The sequence below is a fragment of the Acanthochromis polyacanthus genome, chromosome 6, assembly GCF_021347895.1.
Source record: "Acanthochromis polyacanthus isolate Apoly-LR-REF ecotype Palm Island chromosome 6, KAUST_Apoly_ChrSc, whole genome shotgun sequence".
Lineage (NCBI taxonomy): Eukaryota > Metazoa > Chordata > Actinopteri > Pomacentridae > Acanthochromis > Acanthochromis polyacanthus.
Window position 1 is genome coordinate 40,920,376 of NC_067118.1, and position 20,193 is coordinate 40,940,568.

Consider the following 20,193-nt stretch of genomic DNA (forward strand, 5'->3'; position numbering starts at 1 on the left):
TCACATTTTGACTCAGGTACTTTATTACATTACATGTGTACCAAAGGTGACAAGTAAGGATGAAAATCCTACATCTAGCAGATAATTCACACATTCAGCTCTGTAATAAAATATGCAGAAATCCATAAATAGTTTCAGAAAAATGACACTTGGGTCAATCTATAATTGCGGGACTTGTTATATCATAGTTGACATTTTTGCTGTTTTCAGCCTAAAATCAACATGGCCGCCTGTAACCAAACACCACATGGCATTTTACAGAATGATTCTTCTAAATATTATACATATAATTGAGTAAAACTGAAATTTAAGTTATTTCTAAAGATATTGTAGTAAACCTGTTCACTACTTTATATTAAATAACTCAGATAGCCTTGGAGTCTGGCCAGTCTTTTCTTCAGGAAATGACATCATGAGGAGCAGGTCATGTGATCTGGAATTAACACACTTCCTGGAGAGGTGTTTTTGGAACGGGGAACTTAGATGAAAGGGATTTCTCAGACACAGATACAATTTGTTATCTTCCATATAAAATTTGATATATTACCTGTCATGATTATCTCAACTTAATAAAAAGAAAACAATCAAAGCTATTTCTGAATCAGCTCATTTTATAATTGTTTAGCTCATTAGAAGGTGGTTGGTATTAAATTCAGATGGTTATTTAGTTGATATTTTAGTGATATCCAGTCATTTTTTATTAACAAGTGATTGTTTCCATAATAAACAATTATGGAATTTGTAAAGACATGATCATAATGAACATAAAAACATTAGTTTTTTTTACTTAAAAAAATGTATGCAAGATATATCCTATAGACTTCAAAAGTCCCTCAGTTATAGATTGACCCACCTGTAAAATACACACATCCGTACCTTTACCTTGAGGCCAAATGACCTAGATAAGGATTTAAACATTCACTGCTGAACTCCTTAAATTGGAAAGTCCAAGTCCTTTACTGCCAGTAAACCAAACTGCCACACAAAAACTCTCAAAGTGAGATACCCAAACACCACAAGAGAAAACCATCAGTTTGAATGGAATATGTGTGGTGAGGAAAAACCCAACATGCTGCACACTGACACCGTTCACTTGCAGGAAATTGAAAATCTGACGTCCTTTGGGGATTTCATCTTTCTTCCTTTGCGAGGGTGCACAGCGAGAAGCAGCGGCTGAGCTGCTGTACCAGACCTTCACGTCAGTCGAGTCTCAAACATCACAGATGTACACAAAATGTTCACACAGTTTAAATATTCAAACTGAAACAAGTCATTGCTTATAAAATAATTATTAAAAAATACTTGATTCCTGGAGGTAAACTAAGTTGCACCTTTCATCAAGGAAGTGTCACTTCCTTTCTAACCTTTCACACGCATATTTACATTGCAGCTCTGTTGTGAAACCGCAGGCCTCCATGGTTGGCCTTTAAGAGACGCCACACAACAAGCTGGAGGTTTAGTGGTGTACACAAAGGGCGTTTTAACAGCAAGGCTTTGTTTGATGGAAGGGAATTACCCTCAATTGTTTTTGAAATTAATTTTCTCCACATACAGCAGATTACTAGAGTACTGTGTGAAAATTCAGAGGCTTCATTCTGTTGCCGCATTAGAGGAAGCAAAGGGATTACCCGACTTCCAGTTCTGCAAAGTTTTTGGGTTTTTTTGGATTTTATCAGGAGAATACATATAATACGTGTAGCTGGAGTCCATGTGATGATGTCAAACTGTTAAGAAAAAAGACTTGATTTGTCATAGCATCAAGATCTTCATCTACATTTGTATTTATCACCATGGGTCATTTAAGGCATTATTGCAGTTTTCTGTAGGAGCCACCATCAGTAATGTCTTCTCCAGAAACTTGAGGTCTCCAGTTTTATGCACCGGTGTTCTTGGTTAAAGAATCTCCATCTACAGCGTCATACTTGTGTCTCTCTACAGCTTCAGGTGTGCATGGCTCCGTTCAAACCACCACCTGAGTGACTCTGCCTGGCATCGGGTCTCCACTGCAGCCTGTCCAGGTGTTCCTGCAGCAGCTGGGCGCAGCCGGATAAATGCATGTGGCGTAAGGCGGAGAAAACGTCACCGAGGCTGGCGGTGGAGTGCTGGCTCCACAGCTTCAGCATCTGGTACTGCCTCTCCATGGAGTCCAGACCCAAACCGGCCTCCAGCTCCACTCGCTCCAGCTGCTGGTCGGCCACCGAGAGTCGACGCAGGAACTCCTTCCACCTACGCAGGGGCACCTCCTGGATGATGGCGTAGAGGACGACGGCTGGCCAGCGGTCAGAGTGCTCGTCTGGTCGGGCAACTGCAGGGAGAGAATCACAGACAATCAGGGGACAGTAGATCTACAAATACGAAAGAGATTGCTGTCTGTTCAGAAAATGCTTTTGCTTTGTGCTTTTGATTGTCTCAAGTTGCTAGAAACCAGGCGTGAACTAACCGTGATGTCACCCGTTGGTTTCAACGCCGAGAAAATGAAGCCCGGATTTTGCTACTTCCTGGTCGCTGTTTTGGATTTTTTGGAGCCAGTGACGTAAAAAGCGTCATCAAACAGGCTGGACCGGAGAGCAACTAGGGACAGGATTGGCTGAGGACTCTCTTATCCCGCCCACGTTTTACCGCAGAGGCTTCTGTTGCTGTCCATCAAGTATAGCCATGCCCCCTGACTCCGCCAACTTTAACGATTTATTTAAAATTCAGTATTGATTTATTTTAAGATCGGCCACCTGATCTCTCATTTTGACCATGAAAACTAACGGGGAAAAAATCCTGAGCTGTAGAAAATCAGTCTGTCAAATTTTATTTTTTCCGGTGATGAATTGGGGTCTATGGAGAAAAAGCTTTTTGGAGCCAACCCTAGCGGACGGCGTGATATTGCAAGTTTTTGACACTTCCGGGTTGGCTTCAATTCTGGAGCCAGATGCTACGTCCACTATATATACAGTCTATGCTAGAAACTCACTGATAGACAGATTTAGGTTAAACTAAAGCTCTTCCAGAAATATGTGGAAGAATTTGACTAGATTATGTCAGGATAGCAGTCTTTTTAAGCAAAAATAAGTTAAAATCTGACTCTAAAACACCCAGCAGCCTTATGATTAACCCTTAGAAGGGACTTGTGGGAACCGTCATCCAGTGAAGAGGATCACAGTCACTCAGAAGACCCCTACCCTTCTTCTGTGTTCAGTTTAAAAAAAAACAGCAGAAGAAAATATGGGAGGTGAAAAGGATGAGGAGGAAGATGATTTCCAAACAGGAGGAGGAGGAGGAGGAGGAGGAAGACATGGAGGTGGAGAAGCAGGCGGTGCAGAAATGCAAAAAGGTTCAAGGTGGTGGTTTTCAGAAGAAATTACAAAATAACAATTGGAAATCAGAGCGCAAGAAACAAGGAAAAGTGTGAAACCGAACATAAATTGCACCCTATGCTCTTCCATAAATGGAATCAGTGTGTTTTTATGCCATTTTTGTCACTTCGGTTAAAAACAACAACTTGAATTCTTGTTTGTGTTATATTTTTGTCAACACACGAGTGATTTAATGTTTGAAACATGCTTATTTTTCACTTCATATCAGATTTTGAATATTCGATCATTTATAAAGAACACTATTACACAAAACAGCAATAGAAGAAAGACATCTTGCCACTCTTTTCCTCTTGTTGTTGCTGCTCTCCGGCCCTCCATCACCTCTTACACGATATTTTCAGTGATAAATAGCTTATTACAATTTCTTTAAAAGTATAAAAGGTAACTTAGAGATGTAAAAGGAATGATATCAAAGACGTGTTTTTTGAGGAACAGCTGGAAAATGAAATGACGAGAAGTAAAAGTAAAAGCACTGAGTAATTTTTGGCCCACTTATGCATCGAAGGGTTAACCAACCCACCACATAAAAGGAAACGCACACTATTTGACTTACAGGTTTGTTACTACGTGACTGTCTGGTCTGATGAAATCCCCCAGCATAAAATAAATGATAACAACCAATCAGACAAACACCATCTTCAGCTTGAAAAAAAAAAAAAAAGGATTTCCCCCGCAGTGCCAACAGCAACATGACAACGTGTCTCTGATTCAAGTGTTTTGGAAACCTTTCAACACAACTGTACTTAATGTCACCGGTGAGGCCAGGATGTTGTGTCTGGCATTTATGACTGAGCTGAAAGCCCACACTGATGCCATAATGCTGCTGCTGTAAGCTGGAGATGCATTTAGAGCAAAATAAATGTAAACGGAAATGCTAAATTTAAATAAAAGGCCAAAATTCCGTGTAATTTCCACATCAAAAACATCAACTAGCTCTTGTACAATGTGTGATCTTAAGATTGCACATATTCTACAGTATTTAAAACTGCTACATGGATGCAAATTGAATGCAAATCTAACAAAATATGGGATAAAGATATAAAAAGATGCAAATCATTCGCAGTCGACAGGGACACACGTTCATTATCTGATTCCCCCTAATGTCAAAATGCTGACAGGACAAAGTGAAGGCGTCTTGTGTCGTAGTTTCCACCCCCGCATGCAGAAGTGATGGGTGATAAAAGGCGTGCTGAAGAAGTAGAGGTGACAAGGTGAGAACAGTGAGATGAAACACCACAGCACGCAGGAGTCAGAGAGGGAAGGTGTTGCCTTTACGTTTCCTAAAATGTGATTATTTTTTGTGAAGTTTTGCGGTCTGTGACAAACTTACAGTCGCTCTACTGAAGTTTCTCGTGTGATGAAAGACGCTGAATCCTTTAGAAAACAGTCTGAGACACTTTAAAATGCAAATAAAGCAAAAAATAAAGCCAATGCTCATGTTTCTGGTTTGTTGAAGTTCTTGGCTTTTTCATTCAAGGTGAATACTTTTCTCTGATTTTATTTCAGTGAAGAAAAAAAACCCCAACAAGAAACAAAAAGCTGTTTAAAAAGATGAAACTATGGAAGAAAGAATACATTATAATGGGACAGAATGCAGCTTTGTTAAAAAAAAAAAAAGAAAAATCTGCGAAAATAACATCAAGTATCTGTAAAATTGTTTTTCTTTTGCAGTTTTAAGTACAACCTGTGTAATTTTTGATGGGGAATATATGCTTCTTTTACAGTCAGGATGTCTATTAATACTTTTTTCTTGTCATTCTAACAGATATTATCCGTAATTTAATGCAACTGCAAATGATTAACAAAGAAATGTCTGTAAAAAAAAATCTGCATAAATGGTGGTAAAGTGTAATTTCATGGTTAAACATTGTAAAAGAACTAATTATTTCCAAAATTATTTGATTTTTTGATGGGGTTCATACGAAATCTAACTCTCTTTTTCTGCAATTTCTCCAGTTATCGTTTGTTTTTAACAGAACTGGAAAAATCTGTAAAATAACAGTAAATTGTTCAAATAAATCCTGTTAAAAACAGCGAACGTTGCTTCATATGTTGCATATCTATTATGAGAACAAACTTAAACACCTTCTGATGAAATTCATGTGAAACACTTCCTTTGCCACTAGTTATCATTTACATCTTTTCGCATCTGAAGCGAGTCTTTCATATCCTGTAGCTTTTTTTTTGAAAAACTATCACAAAGTTTCGAGTCTCACGGGTTTGTTTTTTAATGTGAAAAGAAAGAGAGGTAAATTTATCCATCTTTATGTCTCTGAGATAAAACAGTTTCTCGATAGATGCGGTGTGGTGTGAAGCATCACATCACGTTGGTCAGAAGGAAACTAATTTTGTGATATTGTAGTAAAGTGTCCGAGCAATGTCAAGCACTTATCTTGAGTTTGTGTTGCTTTTTACTTTTTTTTGTGCCCCAAAAAGACCAGTATGTGTCAGATCTGTCCTCAGACCTTTGAGCAAACTATTCCACGGAACGATTTTATCTTATCTTTACGTACTTTTTAATCAATATATCTTCCACAAAACCCATGGTGTTTTGCCATCGGTATGTGTTTTTTTTTAATGTAGGCTTTCCGTGTGAGGAGGAATCTTCATTTAACCAATGCATACCTGCTGCAGATTAGGAAGAGATGTTCTTTGTTTCAGCGTTGCTAAGCGTCAGAGATTTAAATCTATATGTGAAATGATCAAGAACGTCTGCAGAGTTTCCTATCCCCCTAATATGGTCAATCTTTCATCTGGTCATCAAACAACTCAAATTTTCTATGACTGAAACACGTCTGTCACAAAAAACAATCATGCATTTTGATTCTTTCAAAAATCTTCTGAAAATCTGATGGGTCAAAACTGTACAAACAAAAAATGCTAATGTTTAGTGAAATGTTTTATCTTTCATCCCCTCTCGACTGAATCTGTGCACTTCATCCAAATCTAATGGCATGTTTCTTCATCACAATCCACACATTCTTGATGGGACCTTGAGGAAATGAGTCTGAAACCTTAATTCTAGCCTGATTTAGTCATTTCTCGACCACTTTTTGAGGCATACTTGGGCTCACTGTCTTGTTGAAACACCCAAACTGCATCCAGAACTCAACATTCTGGCTGATAAAAGGTGGAGTTAATCCTCCTCCTTTTTCATTATTCCTTTTAGTTTATCTAAAGCACCAGTTCCTCTGGCACCAAAACAGCCAGAGAGCATGATACTGCCGCCACTGTGCTCAGCAGTAGGTTTGGTATTTTGGGGGTTTACTTCAACTTCTTTCCTCTGAACATATTTTTCATCTTTGTTTCTGCTTCATCTGACCACTGAATTTACCTCCACAAGGCCTTTCATTTGCCCGTGGAATCAGCAGCAAACTTCAGTCAAACTTTAAGGTGTTCCTTCGACATTAATAGCTTCCTTCTTGCATGGTGGCCTTTAAGTTTACGGAGGTATAAAATACACCAGCAGTTTCTAATTCATTGCTGAACTACTTTTCAGAGATTCGTGGTTGACCTCTGAACATCCTGGCCAATTGTCTCAAACCAGTAAGTACACCCCCTGTCAAAAGTTTTGAGACGGGTTCCAATTTATTTGAATGAGAAAGTGTCTCAAAACTTTTGACAGGGGGTGTATTAGTTCATGTTTTCTTCCAGTGACTCAACTACACCATGAACGTTGCCCTTATACAGATGATTTGGGGATCTATAGTTGCTTTAAAATGACTCCACATTACTTTCAAATCAATGATTTGCTTTTTCAAATCTTCATTGCGTTGGACCCGATTAAAACTGGCTCAGAGGAGTCAGCAGCTGCAGTCAATCTAAATCACTCATGACAAGTTCAGAGAAAATTCAGGTTGGTGTATATATATATTTTGGACCCAGCAGATTGTTCCATGTTTGCAGCAGACCTATAATAAATTTACGAAAGAATCAAAATGCATGATTGTTGTTTGTGACAAAGATGTGAGTCATAGGAGTCAACTTAACTTAAGACTGCCATGATAAACGCTGTCTCTACAGATGTATGTAAACTTTTGTTCACCCACTGATGACTTTTGCATTAAATGCTATCTCCTGCCCACCTTTTGACCTTTACTGTAAAATGCTCCCAATGTACACAGTTGATTTACTTTCAAAGTTTTAGTTTCTGTTGCTCACTGTAGAGCAGGAAACCAATAAACATCCACTATCTCAAACTTTGGAACAGGACTTTGAATGATTTTTTTTAAACCACCAACATGTTTACATTATATATAATATCATGACAGCATAGTATTTTGTATCACTTGTCTCCAGTCTACCTAAACAAGTTTGCTGAAATACTAACAACAAAATTTATTCCTTACTCTTCCTTCTATTTCTTGAGTTTAAGTTGGATTCCTCTCTTTACGCCAAGTCAAGTTCCAGGTCACATAAAGTCTATTTTAGGCCAGTGACTCATCTTTTTAAATTGTGGAGAGGTAGTTTTTTGCTTTCATGAAGCAAAATGTCTCATGAAAAATAAGAACCTGGCACAGAAACTGCAGCAGCAATGATTCTATTGCAGTCTTACTTAAAAGAGTACTGATCTAATAACCCTTTCCTCCTCTCACTCTATTTAAGGCAATTAAGGTATTGCATTACCAGAAATGTTATACAGGAAGTCCTCGTTGTACGATGTCCTCGACCTACGGCGTTTCATCGTTACGTCGTAACTGGTTACATGGAACTTAGAGTGGAGCTGACGAATACATCGTCACATGGCACTATATGATGGCTTTGTTTACATCCGCTGGTTGTAGGCCACCTTGGATTGTCCGACATTCGCTAACTTTACGCCCTTCATTATGGCTCCCAAGCGTAAGTCAGACTCTTCTGATGCTTGGAAGAAAATGAAAGCCATCTCCATGGAAGTGAAGTTAGATAGAATAAAACGCTCGGAACAGGGCGAAACACTGACGAAAATTGGCCAAATTGTAAAAAAACAAAAAAACAGTGCAACATATTCTGTTTTCTTCTAAAATGACTCGTACATGCATGAAATTCATTGGTATCCATGACTTTTTCGAAGAACTGCCGTGATGCATTTCTGCTTGGGCTCATTGTCTTGTTGAAAAACCCAACTGCATCCAGGATTCAACATTCTGCCTGATGGCAGGCGGAGTTCATCCTCCTCCTTTTTCATTACTTCTTTAACTTTGTCTAAAGCACCAGTTCCTCTGGCACCAAAACAACCCCAGAGTATAATACTGCCACCACCATGCTCAACAGTAGCCGTCTCCATGGAAGTGAAATTAGATATAACGAAACGCTCAAGTTGTACAAACAGTGCAACATATTCTGTTATCTCCTTACAAAATGACTCATGCATGCATGAAAGTCGTTATTTCTGACTATTTCGAAGAACTGATCGATATCGTGATGTACGTAATGGCTTTGTTTACATTTTCGCTGAAGTTACGATTTATAGCGAAAATACGTCAATCCGTAGGAACGGAATTCCAACTTAAGTCAAGTACTCCCTGTAATGGGACGACCTCTGACCTCATAAAATAGTGCACATCGTTGTCATGTTATCAGCACCAATTAATGCTAAGCCCTTTAAGCCTAGTTTAAGATGCTACTGTATTTTTTAACAGTGCAGTACAGTGCAGCCTCTGCTGATGAACAAAAATGCCCTAATATCTTACACATGCATGTACCTGATATGTATGCAGAATGTTATGGTCGATAAAAGGCATTTTGAGTTTCCATTTATTAGTGATCTACCGCCTACACCGGTGATGCAAGGTGTCGGAAAAATACCGTCAAATGTAGAAATATGTAATCATTTATGGATAGCTTTGTGAGGCTCATGTGCGTCATTTCGCCTGCTCAGAAGACGTAGGGTAAGGTGACGATGTTCAGGATGGAAGATCAGCTGGCTGAATGTACACTCAACACCGGACATGTCACCCACTGAGCATGTTTGGGATGCTCTGGATCGGCGTATACGACAGCATGTACCAGTTCCCGCCAATATCCAACACCTGTGAGGTGGGATGGATTATCTCAGCAAAGGAGAAGTGCTCACTATCACAGATTTAGACAGATTTGTGAACAATATTTGAGAGAAATGGTGATATTGTGTATGTGGAAAAAGTTTGAGAACTTTGAGTTCATCTCATAAAAAATGGCAGCAAAAACAAAAGTGTTGCATTTATATTTTTGTTGAGTTTAGACTGAATGAGGTGTGAATTTGCAGTTGGTCACACTGGTTGGTCTACGATGCAGGAGTTTTACTGAAACAAAGGCATCCTGTCATGATGCTTAGTTGCTCTCTAGACCAGCTCTGTTTGCTTGCATCGTAGATGTAATAAACCCACAAGCAGACCGAAGACTCTTTTCATTTTCTTTGTCTCGAGTGTGTTAGAATACTTGTGAATAGTTTCATGAATGTGGCAATCAGCTGTGGAAGACAAACTAACATATTATACAAAGTCCAAACTAGCAAGTTCATCATAGCTGGAGATCAAATAGAGGATCTCACCTGGAAGGTCGCTGCCTGGAGGTGGAGGGCTGACAGGGGCAGAATCTGAATCCGATATGGGTGGAGTCTGATTGACAGGTATCATGGGAGTTTCCTCCCATGTCTAGAGAGAACAAACCAGAAAGTGGAATTAAAATGTCAGAGTCAAACACCAGCAAAGTGTCTTGATGATTTATGAGAAGTCAGTTTAGCGTAACTACAAATTATTATCAATACTTCATCTACGCTCTCATTGACCTTTAGGCGTATTCTTGCATTTCGCTTTTTAACGAGACCTTCTCATTGGCCACCTACAGCACTGCTTTGGTCTAGATCGCTATCAGAAGAGAACACAAAGTACAAGAAGTTGAGTACAAACCAGCGTGGTTGGGCCTCGATGATGCTGTTGTTCTGGTAGGAGGAAAACAGATGTTATCAGTGACCTTCCTGCTTGTCAGCGTTCAGTCAAGAAAGCACATGTAAAGAATTCAATTTTTTAAAATCACATTACATTTCTGTTAAACTGTGTGTGTGAGATCGTAAATAAATGTCTAAATGTGTAACTACCAAATCACAAATGCCGATAGTCGCTGTTCTTGTTATTGACAGTGTTTGCATCATAAATAATATCATGATGGCCTCATTTTCTCCAATCTAAACAGGTTTTCTGAGATATTAGCAAGAACATTTTTTTTAACTCTTTCTTTTCATTTTTAAGTTTAAGAGAGTTCCTTCTCTTTACAGCTCACTTCAAAACTTTCATATATTTTTGATCAGTTTTTTATTTTTCACTGCGGGGAAGAAAGCAGTTTCTTCCTTTCACGAGGCAAAATGTGACAGCGAGGGAAGAAAATAGTCATTATCTTTTTTAAAAACTGCGATATTATAATGTAAAAAACAACAACATGTACTTAACTGTTCAAAGTAAGTTGGATTATTATGTATTATAATAGTAGATGTACTACTTGACAGTTTTATGCATAATTTTTTGTAAAATATGAATTAAAAATGTTTAGCTAAAGCTGTCAAATAAATGTGGGGGAAGTAAAAGCTGCATAAATGTAAAAAAAAAAAACTCTCTAAAATGTGTCCGTAACTACACCACCTGAGTAGATACACTTAGCTACATTCGGTCGCTGGTTACCGTTTGCTGCGGGGCCATCGGACAGCTCCACATCTTTGCTTTCGCCCCAGCAAGGACAGCTTTCTGAATATCTGAACAGGTTCCTGGTGTAGAGCAGCATGAGCCAAAAGAGCAGCAGAAACAGGACGCTGACCACCACCAGAAAAACCCAGCTCATCTGGTTCTCTGCTGCAAACACAAAAACACGCAGTCATCATTAAATACATCCTCACTTCTAGTGTACTGAGCCAAATCATATTCCGAGGAAAACACAGGGAAAAAAAGGGGAACTATGAAGCTGCAAAAAACGCTAATACCGCAGTAAAGCAAATTTCACCACTGAGTCATGAACGTAAACAATAAAGACAGCCAGCAGTGATTTATTCTAGTCAGATTTCTTGGTAAAAAATTCGAAGTTGGAGCTACACTTACGTGTAAGTTTCTTCATATCCGGGGTTGTCGTTCCGTTTGAAGCCGAGGGTCTGGTGGACGAAGCTGGAGCTGGAGACAGAAATCATACACATTATCAAGAAAATGACTTGATTTTGGGCCTCATGTTACCACACAATAGCAGAAAAACATTTATGCTTTCATGAACACACAACTCATTCATGGTGTTGGTGAAAAAATGTGTAAAACAGGGGTGTCCAACATGAGGCCCGCGGGCCAAAAGCGGTCCTCCAGAGGGTCCAATCAAAGTGTAAAAATTCCAGAGAAGACATTAACTGCAGATTGTAAATTAGTAAAACTATAAATTTAAAATAATTTCCAGACCATGACAAGTTGTTTTTATCTTAAAGTGAAATACTGGATTATTTTGTCGTTTTATGTCTCGTTTTTTTTGGCTAATATTTTCTCTTCTTTTTGTTGCTTTTTGTCCTTTTTTTGTAATTTTGATCATAAATCATTTGTCATTTTTTTGCCTCATTTTTGGATTGTTTGTCTTATTTTCGTCATTTTTTGTCTGACTTTCAGCGTTTGTCCGACGTTGTTTGTGTTTTTGTTGTTTTGTTTCTTGTTTTTGTCATTTTGTGTTTCCTTTTTGTCTCGCTTGTGTTTTTTGTCTTTTTTTGTCATTTTGTGTTTTGCTTTATTCGTTGTTTTGTGTATCGTTTTTGTCGTTTTGTTTTTTTGTCTTCCTTATGTTATTTGACTATTTTTTGTTTCTTACTTTTGTCATTTTTTGTCTCATTTTTGTTGTTTGTCCATTTTTTTGGCCTTTTGTAACTTTTTTGTATCTTTTTTTGGTTTTGTTTCGTGTCGTTTGTCTCATTTGTTTCTCGTCCTTGTAGTTTTGTGTCTCATTTTTGTAATATTTTGTTGTTTTTTTCTAGTTTTGTCTGACTTTTGTCGTTGTGTGTCTCATTTTTGTAAGAATTTGTCTCGTTTTTGTTGTTTTTTTTAATCTTCCATCAGATCATTTTAGTGGCTGCAGATCAAGTCTGCACAACATTTATCCTTAAAGAACACCTTCACCTTCTGCAAAAACCTCTGTTTGGGGTAATTCACAGTTGCATTTCTTCAGTTTTGAGTCGTTTTGTGGTAGATTTATTTGAACGTTTGGGGTCATTGTCCTGCTGCATCGCTTCAAAACAACCGCTTTGACATTTTTCCAAAGAACCACAAACTTGGACATTTATTTTTATCTTGATGGTAACAAGCAGATCAGGCCTAAAACATACAGTAACGGATTTCTCCAATCTACACTGTGAATGTTTCAGCAATGTATTAACAATGTATGAACAAAAACAACACAATTTGTCTGGTATTAGTTAGCATTGATCAGGTTTGTTTGTAATTGTAACCCAGATGAAGGTCTGATCATATTTACAGACAAATATACACATAAATACCCTGAAGGGTCCACTTACGATTTCTTGTTGTTGTAGATGGATATGTAGCATTTACAGGACTGGCAATAGAGCATATCTTTAGACATTCTGGATTTTTCCGACACTCCTTTCTGAAAAGCACAAAACAAAATAGACACCAGTCATCCTCAGTGGCAAAATCTGTGACTTTTTTCTTTGTTAAACTGCATTTCAAAGTTTATCCAAAGCTAATATGAGGGTTCAACGACCTGAATTTGTCAGATTAAGTGGATATCTTTGAACATTCACCTTTTAAATACAAAATTTCCTTTTTGTTTCTGCCTGGACAGACATGTATTAGCTTCAGACAATCATTTAAACACATTTAGTAAGCTTAGATTAGGGACCTTTAATTGGCAATATAGTTAGAACGAATGATTTCTGCAACCTGAAACTATTGAAGAGGCCATGAGGGCAAAACTGAGGAACTGACATCGAATATGTGTTGTTTTTGAAAGAAAAATCAGCAACTTAATGTAGTAAAAGCAATAAAATAAAAACAACAAAAGGCACAAACCAGCATATTGTGGCATCTGAGGAGTCAGAGTAAACAAATAGTCAAATTAAACTACCGAAACAATCGATTATCAGCTGTTACAGATCCATTTTATGTCAACAAATTTGCAGATAAATTGTTCAAGCTTTGTTTTCAACCTCACAGAAATTTCCTCAAACACTTTCAGTGCACCAGCTTTTATCTGTATGTTCAAAAAAAAAAAAGCGTATTTACACGTATTAAGAGCTGTCACTACAGTAGGCAGGTGGAATCATTTCTGATTTCATTTGTAATTCTGTGTCAATCTGTCACAAAAAAGAAAAACTGAAGGTTTTGTCTCACATTTCGCAGGGCCGGCACGTCTTGTAGTCAGGACTTTTATCTGAAAAACATAAGAGGATGTTTTTATTGAATAAAGTTACATTAAATTAGACTCGACTCGATTTCACTTCACTTACTGATGCAGTCTTCACAGGAGCATCTCTCACAGTCTCCAGTCTCATTGGAACGGTAGTAATTCTCTTTACAGCCACACTTCACCTCGCTATTAAACAAGCAAGGACTTGTTTCAATCTCATAATCTGTCAGGAGGGAAGCAAAACACGGTGTTTATGTCTCAGCCTGTAGCATGAACGCACATGGATGCAAGAAAATCTGCAATATGAGAGTGACACATAATAACGAGATAACCCCAGGAAGAGACTTTCACAATAAAAGCATCATGACAAGAGGTTGATGTAATGGTAACTTCCAGAGACAGTGTTGTACTTTAGATATTTAAACAACAGGAAAATGTCATATGTTTATATCACACAATATTCAGTGATATCTGATACTTACGCTTACAAAACGAACACTTCAAACAGCTCGGCCTACGGTTTTTTATTGCTGTGTAAGTGCCGTTCCGACATTTGTCACATTTGGTTTTATTTAAAAAATATCCTGGGAAAGAGGAGAAACGTGATGAGTTAGCGTGATGGTTCCAGTGTAAGTAAATGCCAGAGATGCTTTTGTTGTTTCTGTAAATGACTTACCAGGTTCACACGCTTGCTGAAATGTTCGTTGGGCTGCCTCAGCGTGACTCTGCTGATGGGAAACGATGGAAAGTATCAGCGGGAAAGCCTGAAACAAAATGTGAGGTTTTGATTGAGGTCGCACATCAACAGGTCTGACATTTTCACATCACAAACTTGGTCTAATATTAGTCATCAGGTCACCGCACAGAGCACTTTTTTATTTATTTTTTGCTTTGTAATTTTCCTACACCTTTGACATCAAACAGGTTTTTGATTTAGTTTCAGTTTTCACTTTATTTAGCTGTCCCATAAATTCAGAGCATCAAGGCAGAGTCAGACAGAAAAATCAGAAAAATGGCAGATTTTCTCATTTCAAACAGCCCTTCATTAACGTGACATCTCACCAAAATCACTTTATTCTGTATTTCTTAATTTAAAAAAGTGCTGAAAGTGAACAATTTGTAAAAAGACAAGATATTCTGTGCTCTTTGCTGAAACCGTAAACTTGTCGTTCAACAGGAAAACTTAACGAGATGATATCAAAATCGCTTCATTCTGCATGTCTCTTTTAGAGATGTTGCCAAAAATAGTCTAAACTATCTGGATTCTGCTAAAAACAAATACTTCTGCATTTTTTTTGGTGCAACTAAGATGCTATAAATGACTCACCTGCAAGCAACAGTGACATAACAAAAGCTCTGGGGCTTTTCCACTGAGCTGCAGATCGTGTTTACGCAGATGAGATAGGGGAAATGGATGGAAATAAATTCTAAATGTGTGACATTTTACATTTTGAGGTCTCTTTCTAGCCAACTTTGAGCTGCAGGACTTTATATTGCAGTAAAAACACGCAGAAGGTAAAGGAAATATCATCCACAACTGGAAAGAGTTTTGGTCAGTGGTCAGACGGGGTCCATGATGGACTTTAGAAGCTCCTTCCTGATGCTTATTGATGAGGAATGAACCAGATCAGATCATTACTTTTAGGACGTTTGTGAGTCCAGCTTCTCTCTGCATCACGGCGTAATGTGATCTGAGGACGGCAGCGTGGATAGTGTTGCATAAACAGATAATAAAACACTACAATACACTACTACTTGTCCAGTTTAACCTCAAGATTAAGAGAAATACAGTTCCCACGTAGTTGTACAAGCAGATAGAGAACCCTGTCTGATCAAAGGACAACGATAAAAATATTCTCTTGACAGTGGCAAAAGTTAGCTAACTAAGTTAATGCACATTTCTACACTCCGGAAGAAATTCTTTTACTTTTTCAAGAGTTATAATCCCTAAATGCTTCCTGTTTGACTTGTAACACTTCCTGTCTCCAGACTTTTTAAATCTATGCCACTGAAATGTCCTTATTCTTGAAAGAAAAGCATTTTTTTTCAATAAAGATAACATTAAATGAATGATAGATCCAGTGTAGACATTGTTAATGTAAATGTTTAATGGAATATCTCCATAGGGGTACAGAGGAACATTTCCAGCAACCATCACTCCTGTGTTCTAATGCTACATTGTGTTAGCTACTGTAGCGTTTATGTTACTGTTGTGCACTAAAACACCAAGTCAGACTCCTTATACGTTAAAAAAGAAAACCTCCTTGGAAATAAAACTGTTTCTGATTCCGATAAGGAAGCCAAAAAGCGACGGTTGCACAAAACATAGCCTTGACGGAGGACTATTAACATTTAAATTATTACTATTATCATTAGAAGCGTTCATAAAAAGGCGTTCCCTCAGTGCCAGTAGAGACGCTGTGAGTTTTCTTCAGAGTTTGCCATCAAAGGGCTTCACATCCACCTGCTGCACCTAAAGCACCTCGCTTATGGATAGAAATGATGCATAAAATTCGACGGAGGCGCCTTATGTCCTTCTGCTGCTGTGTTTATTCCAACTTTATGTTTATTAAGTCGTCTTCATTTGATTTAGAAGCAAATTCTTGCGTCTTCTGGGCGCAGACACGTCTACATGTATACGTTTTAGAGTCTATTAGTGGAACAACAGAAAATTAACCAGTATTTCCTCTTTTTTTTTAGCCCTTTATGATAGTAAAATTTACGTATTTGGGTTTGAAGATGTCCCCTCAGACTCGGGGAACTTGTGATGGACATTTTTAGCTGCTGCTGCCATTCTACAGATCAAACATCTAACAGAGAAATAACCTGCAGATCAAACAATAACACCAGCAATGAATGCGTTGTTTGACTTTATCAGAGCTGCAAGACGCTGACAGAGATTCCTACTGACAAAATGTGTCCGATCATCAGCACCTCAGCCTCGAACAGCTGATTCAGAAGCAACATGTTGAGCTTAAATGAGAACTTTTTGACAAATGAAATGACAGCATGGCCACTCAAAAATATCAGAATAAACACTTGTTCACTCCTTTAACTGAGCTTTTCTTGCAGATTCTGCACGTTTGCTTAGATGTTTTCTGGTGCAAAGGCTCTCGTGTGAGTTGATTTACTCACCAGGACAAACTGCATGTTGGGAGAGCAGACCGTGAGGACGCAACCAGCTACAGGTAGTTTCACTCATTTGAGGAAAAATTTAGAGGAAGCAGGAGAGGAGTCCAATAAATTCACCAGCAGGAGGATTCATTAAAGCAGTCGCTGCTGACAGGAAGGCTGCTGCGTTCATGGGAGCTGGTGTTCGGATCGGAGCTGTCAGTTCTTTGGAGTCTTCAGAGAAGTGTGACTAGAAACAGGAAACACACTGAGATCACACACCTCCCCACACACACGCAGAGTGAGAGTCAACTGTTAGCGGCGACGTCAGAATGAGCTCCTGAACCTGAATGTTTCTTGTAATTCCACTGAAACTGTGAGATAACGATGTGGTTCAGACAGGACAGTGACACACGAGGGAATAAGTCACGAGCCGGATGCAGAGGTTGCTGCTGGTGGTTTGTTAGTCTGAGAGGACGACAGACACGCTGCAGGAAATATGAGTGACCTCGATGCAAATTATTATCATTTAGTCCTTTAATGCACCGGCAGGACTGAAACCAAAAACAGACATTTGGATGAGAGTGATAGTCAAAGTCAATAATCTCTGATCTGAGGAGTGATTTAAAGAAATCAAACATGAAAGTCTGCTGAACACACACACACACACTTCAGTTAGCACGCATTTACAGCAGTAAAGCTCCACTGTTATGTTGTACATATGTGTGTGTGTGTGTGTGTGTGTGTGTGTGTGTGTGTGTGTGTGTGTGTGTGTGTGTGTGTGTGTGTGTGTGTGTGTGTGTGTGTGTGTGTGTGTGTGTGTGCTACCAGTCAAAGTTTTAGAATTTTTTCCATTTTTAATTGAAATTCAAATAGTTCAAGCCCAATGCAGAGCTTGAAATGATACAAAGGTAAGAGATGGAACTGAAAGAGGTTTTAAAAAAAGGTGACCCAAAACTGCAAAAATAACTAAATATAAACAAAAAGGCCTTTTTCAGGAAACAGTAATGGGTTAACAAGTTAAAGCTGTTCTGCAGAAACGGAGGTTGATCGAGCCTTGAAAGTTGGTGCTACCAAGTCCTACAGGAATCCTACAGAATTTCATTATATTCTCATGCACACTGACAAAAAAAGGCAACTTAAATCTTTATTTTATTTTAGTAATTTACCTAGTTTAGAACATTTCCTCAGTCCCTCAGTTTCATTAATGCTAAATTTCCTGCTGGGGTAGGAATGGGGTTTGCACAGTTTTATTGTATTTTGGGTGTTGTGTGGGCCTGGGATCTTTCTGCATGGAGTTTGCATGTTCTCCCTGTGCATGCGTGGGTTTTCTCCGGGTACTCCGGCTTCCTCCCACAGTCCAAAAATATGCTGAGGTTAATTGGTTACTCTAAATTGTCCGTAGGTGTGAATGTGAGTGTGATTGTTTGTCTGTATATGTAGCCCTGTGATAGACTGGTGACCTGTCCAGGGTGTCCCCTGCCTTCACCCGAGTCAGCTGGGATAGACTCCAGCACCCCCCATGACCCTAATGAGGATAAAGCGGTGTATAGAGGATAGATGGATGACAAGTGCTTTATACATAAAGTCTGATGGATTGATATAAATGAGTAACTAAGAGGGTCATAAAGTCCCCAATTCATGTCTAAACTTTTAGAATATAATGGAGTTTATTGCCATTTCCACGACTCCAATATAGCGCTTGGACTTAGAATAAAAGCCATATATAAATATAAATTACAAAAAATAAAATAAAAAAGCACACATCATAAAAAGCTCTCTATACATTTAAAAATAATAAATATCCTCAGCAGTTATTGGAGGTATTATATTGTGTGCAGGTCAGCGGTGGAAAGAAGTTTTCAGACACACTTAAAATTTTACACAATCTAAAATATCATCCTGGAAAAATCTTTTTTGTGTTTCTAATTTGTGGCTGCATTAGAGAGACACAAACAAATGCAAATGATATTTTTTTTTTGCTTATTGTTTACAAGAAAAACTAACAAAACTAAATTCCACCACAATGACCCAATACTCAAAATGTCTTATTTTTATGGAACCAAGCATAGACTGTATATAAAGATGGACGTAGCATCTGGCTCCAAAAATGAAGCCCATCCAGAAGTGTCAAAAACTTGCAATATCCCGCCGTCCACTAGGGTTGGCTCCAAAAAGCTTTTGCTCCATAGACCCCAATTCATCACAGGAAAAATAAAATTTGATAGACTGATGTTCTACAGCTCAGGATTTTTCCCGTTAGTTTTCATGGTCAAAATGAGAGATCAGGTGGCCGATCTTAAAATAAATTAATACTGAATTTTAAATAAATCGTTAAAGTTGGCAGAGCCAGGGGGCGTGGCTATACTTGATAGACAGTCTTGTCTGGAATGATTGACAGATCCTTTAGGGCTTCAGTCTGGCCCGCCCATAGACTGGTCCTGCCCCTAGTAGCTCTCCGGTCCAGCCTGTTTGACGACGCTTTTTATGTCACTGGCTCCAAAAAATCCAAAATGGCGACCAGGAAGTAGCAAAATCCGAGCTTCATTTTCTCGGCGTTGAAACCAACGGGTGACGTCACGGTTAGTTCACACCTAGAACCAATCAATTTGAAGTTTTTAATGGCTTTTTTTTTTAGGATTTGTGTAGTATTAAAGCTGCTGTCCGGAGTTTGAATCGCAGCGTCTCCCAAAACACTGTTGGTCCCTCCCTCTGATTTCGCCCCTTTATTTGTGCACGCGCGAAGTACATGAGAGGAGTGCCCGGAGTGCTGCAGCATCTTGCCTGTTTTGCTGTTTTCCCCTCTTCTGCATTTAGTACATTTAGTAAATAATAAAGGAATTACGTTAGAATACTGTATTGAGTCTAACTTGTCCTAATACCAAAATAACATGAATCTGCTAGAACGAACGAGTAAAGCTTCAATATGTGATTACACTCGTGTATCCCTCTCGATGACGTTGTTTATCAAACTTAGTGCATTTACGCGTGTATATGTGTTACATTGTTTGTTTATTTCTATCTAGAGTTCAGAATTGCATGACTCCTCTGACGAAGAGTATGTCCCAGACGCCCCAACATCTTCCTCCAGAGGTCGGGCATCTAAACGAAGCCGTCAGGCGGGCTATGGAGGCCGTGGTCGGGGAGCGACGCGAGCACCCCGAGCCAAAAAAACATCCTGCAGTCTCTTGGCCTGACAAGCTGTGGGATTGGTAACTTTTCTGGAAGTTGCTGATCCCTGATGCTCTCTCCTCCACAAGCAAAACAAATGTGTGCGCGGTTGCGTAGTGCGTAGCTCGCCCACCTCTGCATGGACTTGCTTGCTGTGCGCGTAACCGTTGATTGACAGCATGACAAAGCTGAAGCTCGAACTTGATTG

The 20,193-nt window shown here is 38.8% G+C and overlaps 1 protein-coding gene across 1 annotated transcript in view; it reads right to left on the bottom strand.

Annotated features, from left to right (window-relative positions):
* Positions 1–20,193, bottom strand: part of si:ch211-112c15.8 (tumor necrosis factor receptor superfamily member 1A) — a 23,743-nt gene continuing 3,550 nt past the window's right edge. Inside the window, exons 2-12 of the mRNA XM_022219992.2 lie at positions 16,839–17,064; positions 14,380–14,467; positions 14,186–14,287; positions 13,804–13,926; positions 13,688–13,727; positions 12,850–12,941; positions 11,411–11,479; positions 11,000–11,167; positions 10,235–10,266; positions 9,877–9,979; positions 1–2,305 (exon numbers count right to left, since the gene is read on the bottom strand). Coding sequence (XP_022075684.1) covers positions 1,941–2,305; positions 9,877–9,979; positions 10,235–10,266; positions 11,000–11,167; positions 11,411–11,479; positions 12,850–12,941; positions 13,688–13,727; positions 13,804–13,926; positions 14,186–14,287; positions 14,380–14,467; positions 16,839–16,853 — 1,197 coding nt within the window. The 5' untranslated portion in view covers positions 16,854–17,064 and the 3' untranslated portion in view covers positions 1–1,940. The remainder of the gene's footprint in view (positions 2,306–9,876; positions 9,980–10,234; positions 10,267–10,999; positions 11,168–11,410; positions 11,480–12,849; positions 12,942–13,687; positions 13,728–13,803; positions 13,927–14,185; positions 14,288–14,379; positions 14,468–16,838; positions 17,065–20,193) is intronic.